The 9703-nt window shown below is 53.3% G+C and overlaps 1 protein-coding gene across 4 annotated transcripts in view; it reads left to right on the forward strand.

The window, feature by feature from the left end:
* APLP2 (amyloid beta precursor like protein 2) overlaps positions 1-7692 on the forward strand; it is a 75705-nt gene extending 68013 nt beyond the window's left edge. For 2 of the 4 annotated variants that reach the window (XM_070065594.1, XM_070065607.1), the window contains 5 exons: positions 544-579; positions 3571-3656; positions 4260-4334; positions 4643-4798; positions 6392-7692. In XM_070065594.1, coding sequence (XP_069921695.1) covers positions 544-579; positions 3571-3656; positions 4260-4334; positions 4643-4798; positions 6392-6493 — 455 coding nt within the window. In that variant the 3' untranslated portion in view covers positions 6494-7692. The remainder of the gene's footprint in view (positions 1-543; positions 580-3570; positions 3657-4259; positions 4335-4642; positions 4799-6391) is intronic. The other 2 variants (XM_070065596.1, XM_070065617.1) reach the window with 1 other exon arrangement.
* The last annotated feature ends 2011 nt before the right edge of the window (positions 7693-9703 follow it).

Here is a 9703-nt window from a genome sequence, read left to right on the forward strand (position 1 = left end):
CAGGGCATCTGACCCTCCAGTAGGAAGAGCAGGCCAGCGAACGTAGCCGCTGCATAGGTGTGGAAGGAAGCACCACCCATTCCCTAGGCCTGCTCTCAGAAATCCCAGGCCTCCGCAAGGCCTCAGCAGGACCAGGCCTGGGCAGCTACCTGTGTGTTGGGGTCAGAGCATCTTGGACAGAGCTCCAGACAGAACTCCAGGAGGACCTAGCCCCCTTGTCCTCAAACCACAGTCGATGCTAACTACAGTTTGTTAAGAAGCATAATTTCGTGGGCTGAGCTGAAAAATTTGGACATCTTCCAAAATTTCCCTCGAAAGGCCCAAAACACACCTACTCCTTTTTCTCCCTTACCAAGGATACCTTCCAGTGGTTCGCTGCGGATCTTACAGCTGGTTTGTTTGTGGGATGTTTCAGGCATGGTCTGTTATACAGGAAGAAAATTTGTTGTTCACTTTATAGCTAGGAATTTTGAAAGAAGCCATTTTCTTTCTTAATCTCCTCTTGTGCTGTTTTGTTTTCTTTATTGTTTTTCTTTCTGCTAGACACTCAGCCGGAGTTGTACCACCCAATGAAAAAAGGTTGGTTTGTCCAAGACGCTCCCCGTGAGACCTTCATTCCTTTCACTTCCCCAGTGTGTCAGAAGTTTCATTTTCTGTTTCATGCCATCACCTGATTTTTGTCCGCCTCATTTTCTTCAGCCGTGGCTGTGAGTAGAGCCAGCGTAGTCCTCCCTCCGCGTGGCTAACACACTGCCCTCACTGCCCAGCACTGAGTCCAGTGCCAGTGGTGTGGCTCACCGGGTAGCCATCCCGGGCTTTCCTTCTGAGATGCCGGAGAACGCACAGTAACTCAAGTAGATGCTTTCGTAGATAGATTCCCGTAACCTGGACAGGTCTCTGAAGTGCATCCACTTGAGACAGCCTGACGGTGCATCGCTTGCATATATTAGAATACGCTGAAGTCACGCTCAGGTGGAGTCAGCCTTTCACCCCTTCGTTTTCCTCTGCTAGCCCCACTTAACATCTGTCCCCTTTCCATTCAGCTACCCTTGCCCTCTGCCTGTGCCAGCTGTCTCTTGTCCCCGGAGTTGTAGCAGTCCCTCGAACCTTGAAAGCTGATGGGTGAAACAGGTGGAGGCTGTGAATTCTGGCTGCAGTGAGTCTCCAGTGTTCAAAAAGTCACCGCTGTAGAAGGCACTGGGCCAGGCGCTCTGTATGCCTGATCTCGCCTAACCCTCTGATCATTTCTGTGGGCTAGGCTCTTCAGCTCTATTTTATAGAACAGGTAATCAAAGAACCTTCTGAGATGACACAACTTAGTCCAAACTGTGAGTTTAAGAAGTGGAGGAATGCGGCTTTGACCCCAGTTCTGCGTCCCCAGAGCCCTAGCGATTTCTGTTACGTCAGCTGCAGAGTCCTCCCGGGTGTCTGGGTGGTCCAGCCTCTAGAGCTGTCCTAAGCAGTCACTTCATGTTCTGACTTTGGCAGACTGATGACAGACGCACCAAGCGGTGTTCCCTGGCTGAGAATTTGGGGTTCTGGTTTCTGCCCCCAGCTTATTGCCAGAATATAAAAATGTATTTTGAGTCTTCTGAAAATCACTTCTGTGTAAAATCTTTATTTTGTGTTACTTAGTTACGCCTCTTCTTGGAGATCACTGTGCTCACATTCCTCTCGGCGGCACCTTGTAGATGTTATAGATAAAGAGGAACTCAGAGTTTAGCTGGATTTTTGCCTTCATGCTTTAGCTGTTCTGAGTTGAGACAGTTTAACCATTAACTCTTGGTTTCTGGAAGTCACTTGTTTAATCATTTTATTTATCATTATTATTATTTATTTATTTGAAAGCCAGAGAAAACTCCTGTCTTGCTGTTCACTCCCCAAAATCTGCAATGGCTGGGGCAGAGCAAGGAGTCAGGATACAATCTGGGGTCTCCCATGTGGATGGCAGGAACTCAGTTACTGGAGCTGTCACCCACTTATCTCCCAGGATCTACACTGGCAAGAAGTTAGACCAGGAGTTGAGCCCACGCAATCTGATGTGGAATGTGGGTGTCTCAGCTGGTGTCTTCACTGTCAGGCCAGGTGCCACCCCAGTCCTAAACATTCTAGACTGCTCAGTGTTAGAAATACATAGGGGCTGTGCCATCAAAAACAATATTACAACAGTCGGGACTGCCCATAGGACTTCAGTTAGTTATTCCAATGCCACGTTAACTTTCAGGTAGATTCCTGCCCTTGTGACCTTTAAAATCCTGAGCAAGAGAAAGGAGAGAGCTCCAAACTCGATTCACTGAGCTTGGTCCTACGCATCCTCACTTGAGGTTCCTGCTTTCAAACAGCTTGCAATATCTGTTTCATTGGCATTTTGAGGCTACAAAAGCCCACCCTAATTAACTGCAGTGAAGTTGTACAGTTCTTCAGTGAAAGCTTGGGAAAGAAAATTGCATCATTTTTGGCTGCATTGTAAGAAGTTAATGCATTAGCTAGTTTGCAAGTTCAGCAGCTGTAATAGCTCTTATTAATTGCTCTGTGTTAAGAACAGATCTGCTTGTGAGCAGGAATGCTTCGCTGTGGAAAGACCCAGGGAGAGCTGTGCTTGGTGTGTACGGGTCGTCCCCAAGCGTGCTGTCAGCTTGAGCTCTGTGTAAAAGCTTCAGGTCATAGACTTGTATGTAGAACTGTGTATTTTTTATTAATAAGAAACTCTGTGTGGTACTAGGAACCACATACACTGAACCTGAGAATAAAGAGGGTTTTTTTCTCAGTTCTCTTCTTTCAGTCTCTGCTGGACCCAGTCATTGGGCGTGTTTGGAGTCTGTCACTCGAGTGCCACGCACCGGTGACGTTGGCTCGGGCCACGTCTGACCTTGGCAAGAGGAGAGCTGCTATTCTCGCTCTGCTTAGAGAAAGGTGCCCTCCGCCGTGGTGTCAGGCGCTCCCTCTGCTGAGGGAACACGTGCTTCCTGTGCGTGCTTTCAGAACTGTTTACTGTGTGACCATCATGATCCAGGCACTGAGGGGCGACAGCCTGCTGGGAGAGCCCCAAGGCGGTCCGTTGCAAACTGTGACTTTTTTTTTTTAAGTGCTGTAGCCCGAGAATGTCTCCCACAAGGAGCTGCATCCCAGAGGACAAATTGAAGTGGTTAAGGGAAGGACATTTGAGGCAGAAAAGAACTGCCTGTGGGGTAAACAGCCATGCTTGAGGCTTTGGAGGGTTCTCCACGTGGGAGGACCCAGGAGCTGGCAGAACAGGTGTGGGGTTGGAGGTGCTCAGTGGTGTCACGGGCGAGGGCGGTACGTGCTCTCGTGCTCCAGTGCCCCGACACGTCTGCCGGGTAGCCCACAGACGTCGTCACTGAAGGCCGGCGTTCCATTTTTCCAAGTCGGAGGCAAGTAAGCACTCCCTGCTCGTCCATCCTCCCCATCGGTTCTCTGACCGTGCGTGTGTCATTCATCCCTAGGCACAGTGCATCCTCCACGTGTGAATACAGTGGCGTATGGAGCCGGGGCGGGGAGGCATGAGGTCAGCCACGCTCAGACACTCAGCTCAGCTTTCTCTCCACACAGGATCTGGAGTGGGAGAGCAGGACGGGGCGCTGATTGGTGCAGAAGAGAAAGTGATTAACAGTAAGAATAAAGTGGAGGAACATATGGTGAGCCCATTTCACTTTTGAGAGTGTCTAGAGCCCGTGGCCTCGTGTCACTTCCGCGTGGTGGAAGATGGAGGGACTCCACCCGCTGCAAGGCGGGCTGCCTTGTGAAGCCGGTGCATAGGAGAGAAGACTGAAGACCTGGTGTTCATCAGTGGCTCATCTCTTGCTATATAGGAGGGAATTGGGTTTATTACTAAAGACGCACAGAACATTCTAGAAGCTATTTTCAGTGGAGTAGAGACTTAAGAACTTGAAAGTAGATTTTGATTCTTACACTGCCTTAGGTTTACTCTCCCTTTTGTTCTTCTAGCATTTTCTATTACTTATATTTCTTAATTGAGTTTGATATGTAAGTGTTTTTTGGTTAATCTGTTACCCAAAGGAAAACGCAGGTGCAAATCCTATAGGACCCACACTCGCCCCTCATTTGGAGGTTTGGGGCGTGGTTTTGGACGAGTGTGACAGGAGCGCTTGGTTAGTGGGCGGCCAGCAGGCATCTGCTCTCCTCCCCCGAATGATGAAGGGGTAGAGAGAAGCCATGATGTCTCCACTGGAGCTCCCCTCACCTGCTCGCCAGTCGTGATGTTTCCGTGACTGTTGCAGGTCATCGACGAGACCCTGGATGTTAAGGAGATGATTTTCAATGCCGAGCGGGTCGGAGGCCTAGAGGAGGAGCCGGTAGGTGCTCAGCTGCAGGACCTAAGGCCGGCTTGCAAGTCTGTCTTGTCTTCTCAGTTCATGGACAAGCAGGCGAGATGCCTGGTGCTGTAGGCCCCGTGTCCGGGGAAGCTACAGTTACAATCTCCACGGAGATTGGAAGAAGTGGGCGTCCTCCCATGCGGATGCCCACCTGCACGGCAGCATCTTGGTGCCTCGTTGGGTCTCAGAGACCCAGCTTCTGAGGCACGTAGCCCTCCCTGAGTTACCGGGTCACGATGGCCAGGCGGTCGCCGGGACTCTGGTCCTTGTCTGCTTTGTCACCGTAGGAATCCACGGGGCCTCTGCGAGAGGACTTCAGCCTGAGCAGCAGTGCCCTCATCGGCCTGCTGGTCATCGCAGTGGCCATCGCCACGGTCATCGTCATCAGCCTGGTGATGCTGAGGAAGCGGCAGTACGGCACCATCAGCCACGGGATCGTGGAGGTGAGAACTGGCCGTTCTGACTTGGTCCTGGGCTGGCGCTGCTGGCCCCAGGGGTGGTGGCGACGGCGGAAATTGTGTGGGGTGCAAACCTCTTAACCGCCCGAGTAGTGGACCTGCTGCTCTCCTCAGTTTAATTTCTCACTGGATTATTAGGCCCCGTTTTGGAAGCCGGCCACAACTGAATTACGTTGATCCCATTACAGTGGCTGCTGCCAACTGTCAGCATTCATCCGGGCCTTGACTGGGAATGGGGTGGGCGCTAGGAACGTTCTCTGCTCCGTCTCGGCTTATTCCCTGGCATCTGCGTTCCTCAGCATGTTGGATCCGTGAGCGCCCAGGGCTGCTGCCCTGCGCTTCCTGTCTCCCACGGGACAGTCGCCTTTACTTATTGATTGATTTGTGTCTGTGTTTGCCTCTCATTTGGAAGGCAGACACAGAGTTCTCCCATCTTTTGGTTCACTCCCGCAAATGCCCACAACAGCCAAAGCCAGGAACTCAGAATTCAATCCAGGTCTCCAGGATGGGTGGCAGGGACCCAGACACCAACACCTGCCACATGCTCCCCTTCCTCCTCCCACCCCGCCCCAGCCACACGCCCCGGTGTGTATTAGCGGGGAGCCAGAATTGGGAGCACAGCTGAGCCTCAAACCAGGTGCTCCACTGTTGCTTGCAGGCATCCCGAGTAGCATCTTAAACTGCTGGACCAGATGTCCCACCCCCTCACCATTCTTTTTTGTTGGCATTGTTGTTCAGATTTATGTGTTTGAAAGGCAGAGTGGCACAGCGAGACGGAGGGACAGATCTGCCATCCACTCCGTTCACTTCCCAAATCCATGCCAGCAGTGGGTGGGGCGGGGCCTAGCCAGAGTTGGGAGTCCCTGCTGCCTTCCCAGGTGCATTAGCAGGAAGGTGGTTCAGCAGCGAGGCAGCCAGGACTCAACCCAGCGCTCTGCAATGGGACGCGGGTGTCCCCAGCGGCAGCCTGACCCGCTGCGCCACGGCGCGCCTCGCTCCCCTCCCTGACTCCCTTTAATGGGGAGGAAAAAGCCAGAGACCAGCAGGCGATCTAGAAAGGTGCAGGCAGGTGTGTGTGTCCTGGGTTCTGCTCGTTTGTTCTTGGAGCTTCTCACCTCTCAGTTTTTGGCGGGTGGTGGGAGTGCCCAGCCTCTCGACTTCCGAAGAAAAATTCCAGTATGTTCTTGGAAGTCAGTTCAGACGCGTGTCTTAGTTTATTTGATTTTATCTCCTCTGGAGCCTGGCCTGGGGATAGAACTTCAGAGCTGGAAAAGGCCAGCGATCACACGGCGGTGCTGCTTGTTTCGAAGCTGAGAGGCCAGCGGCTTGCCTCTGGCAGACGATGGCTCGCCCGTCCCTGTGGTGCCAGGAAATCCAGGGCACTGCCTTCTCCCGCTCGGGCTGCGCCCTCAGGACTCCGGCCCCAGAAACCTCCCTCTGTAGCCCCCTTCTTTTCTTTCTCCTCCTCCTGCACCCCCACCCACAGAAATGGGACGCTGGGCTGCTTTTGGTCTCTGGGCCCAAACAGCTCAGGCCTGCCCTGGGCACTGCAGTGACCCCCGACCTTTGTTCTCCCAGGTGGACCCAATGCTGACCCCAGAAGAGCGTCACCTGAACAAGATGCAGAACCACGGATATGAGAACCCAACCTACAAGTACCTGGAACAGATGCAGATTTAAGTGACAGGACCGTGGCCCCCTGGCCGGAGTGGGGTGGTGCAGGTGGGCCGGAAGAGGCCCAGCTTCGGGCTCGACACCGACCAGCAGCCGCTGCCTGAGGGCTTCGGCTGCCATCCTGACCTCCCGTGTCGTTAAGACTATGAAGTACTACTGTAGAATTGCAATTCCATTCTTTTAAATGGGTGAAAAATGTTAATATAACAGTATATGATATATAAACCTTAAGTGAAATGAAAAGATCTATTGCAGATATTTGACTGATGCAGTTTTCTTTTTAAATTAATCAGAAGAAAGCCCACTTCTCTTGTATCGTCTCACACATGCTCTCTCTGTATGGAAACTGTTGATTTTCATCTGTAGACTGTATATGCAGACCGTTTGTTCCAGTTGCATTGTATACGCCGACTCTGTAGGCTCCTTCACTGACCTGGTTTTTATTAGGGGAGACACAAGACCAGCAGGAGAGAAGGCAGCACTGTCTTTTAACAATGCGCTCTGAAAGCTGAAAGTGGAACCAGGGACCTGCCGCCCGCCCCTGCGGCTCCCGACGCCCTCTGAGTGGTGTTAGAGGACCGGCGCGACTGACTGCCGTGTGGCCGGCGAGCTTCAAGGCCGGGCGCCCCGCATCTCAGAGAGCAGGGCCCGCCGCTGCTTTCCCTCCAAATCCAGTTCTTCCACAGGGCGAGCCACTGGTGTGTCCGCTGCAGCCGCCGGCTGCCTGTAGCTCTTTGCCCTTCACTCCCCCCCCACGTCCACCCACGCGTGTGGTCTCTTCCCTCCTCGGACGTTTCCCACCCACGGCACCGGCTCCTGGCCCTCTGCGGGTCCCTCGGAGAAACCCCGGGACGTGGGCGGAGCGCGGGCAGTGCAGGAAGCGGGCGTGTGGACGCCGCAGAGAGCCTGGCAGGGTTTCGTTCCCTTCACGAGTCTTTGTAAAGCTTGTATAGTTGACGCTGACGCTCACGGCTCCTTCCTTCCTTTTTTCTTCTTTTTAATATGAAGGTTCTGGTAACCTGTGGTGTATTTTTGTTTTGTTTTGTTTTCCTGTGACTGTTTTTTTTTTTTCTCCTTCCTCTCCTTTGACCCCATCCATGTCTCTTCCCACTATGCACAGATTAAACTTCACCTGCAAACTCCTTAATCTGATCTGTGGAGAATGTACAGAGTTTAAACACATCAATAAAATACTTTAACTTCCACCGAGCCTCCGCCTCTTACTGACCGTGCCCTTGACCTGTGGCAAGGTTGTGCCCCGCCTACCTTCAGGTTCACGGGCATCTTCCTCAGAGGGGCCTCAGGGGGCAATAAATCCATTCAAGTCTCCACTCTTGCTCTTGAATGCTGTTTTTCATTTCTTTCAAAAAAATAAAAATAAAAACAGAAGGAAAGTCTGCCACAGCACTGGCCTGGCAAGGTTGAAGGCACCAGTGTTTATTACTGTGCGGCTTTCCTTACTGATACGGGGAACAAGGTCCAGGGCGGACAGCTGGACTCTGAGCGAAGCGTTTGCAGCCTCCATGTCCGCGTTTCTGCAGTACCTGCCTCTGGGAGGCTGTGTCTCCTCATTGCAGGGGTGGAGCTGGGTCGTTGGCCTGAAGCCTCCTGCTAGGTGGGGGCGGTGTCTGCGTGTGGCCTAAGTCTTTTTGTGCTTGGCTGCACGTGGGAGGGTAAAGTTCCGAGGCTCATCTCAGACTGCCCGCCCCCGTGTGGCATAGCGCAGTTTGGAGAGATGGAGCAGTTAAGGTCTGAAGCACATAGACGGGCACCTGTGCCTGTGTGCCCGAGGGACTCTTCTCCAGCATACTGGAGTAGGAAGAGAGCGTTCTGTGAGCCCCCAGCCCGGAAGCAGCTCGGTGTGCAAGCCGGCTCAGCAGGCTGGTTCTTCAGCCCCTCCTGCCCGCATTGGCCGCTGGCGTTGCTGCCGGGAGACTCGCAAAGAAGTAGGGGATGTAAGGACAGATTTTGAAGCCAGTTTCTCCCCAAGGGCTATGAAGCGTTGTCCCCTCACCCCCTGACACACCAGCTGGGAGCAGTGGGGTGCAATTTCTTGGTCCAAGTGCGCGTTCGTAGACCAACCGCACCTATCTGAGTGCCTGCTGTCTGCTTGCGGTTTCACACACAATGCCCCATCTAATTGTCACCATCGGAGGCACAGCGCAGGTGTTCTGGCCTCCAGGAAACTCAGAGACGTCCAGTGTCTTAATGTTGATGTCTGGAATGTCTGAAGGGTCGGGACTGCCCAGTGGCCTCGCCCTAGACTGGCTCCGCTCAGCTCCTCGGTGGCACAGCCACCTGGGTACTGGGAGAAACTTACCTCCTGGTTTCTGCCTAGTGACTCAGCTGTGACCTCTGGGGAATGTGGCCCTGCCCACATTGCCGTCAGCCTCAGGTGCTGGCTCTGCCCGCGGCTGACTTGGGGCGAAGGTCTTCCTACCTGCCTGTCTGCTCTGAGGTGCAGCCGAGGTCTGCACCAGTCTCGGGTGCCGTGTTGATCTGCTCTGGTTTCGGCTGCTGTGACCACTGAGAGGGGGTGCAGATTGGGTCATAACGAGCCCCTCAGATTTGAGCAGGCCAGGATCCACTCTCACAGGAGTGTATTGTCCACTCATGAGAAGTCCCGGGCCTGGACAAACTGGATGGAAGGAACTAGAAGGGACCTGATGACTCGCTCTCTCTTTTCACAGTTGGAGCATGGCCACAGGTCACAGGCTGGTGGCCAGTGGCAGAGCCAAAGCCTGAGTCTCTTTATCTGGGACAAAGAGGAAGTGGTCCTTCTGAGACACAGAGAAGGGTATGAGGCCTTGCTCCTTGCCGTGAGCTGGGGAGGTGCTGCCTGTCCTGTCCTCTGGGGGTACTTAGTTTTTGTTTTTAAAGGTTTATTTATTTATTTGAAAGTCAGAGTTACACAGAGAAAGGGGAGAGAGAAAGAGAGAGGTCTTCCATCCGATGGTTCACTCCCCAGTTGACCGCAACGGCTGGAGCTGTGCCAATCCGAAGCCAGGAGCTGGGTGCTTCTTCCAGGTCTCCCATGCGGGTGCAGGGCCCCAAGGACCCAGGCCATAGCAGAGAGCTGGATCAGAAGTGGAACAGCAGGTCTCAAACCGGCGCCCATGTGGGGTTCTGGCGCTTCAGGCCAGGGTGTTAACCCGCTGCACCACAGCACCGGCCCCGGTACTTAGTTTTTGACAGGCAGTCACAACCACAGGCTGT

Source organism: Oryctolagus cuniculus, chromosome 1 (assembly GCF_964237555.1).
Source record: "Oryctolagus cuniculus chromosome 1, mOryCun1.1, whole genome shotgun sequence".
Lineage (NCBI taxonomy): Eukaryota > Metazoa > Chordata > Mammalia > Lagomorpha > Leporidae > Oryctolagus > Oryctolagus cuniculus.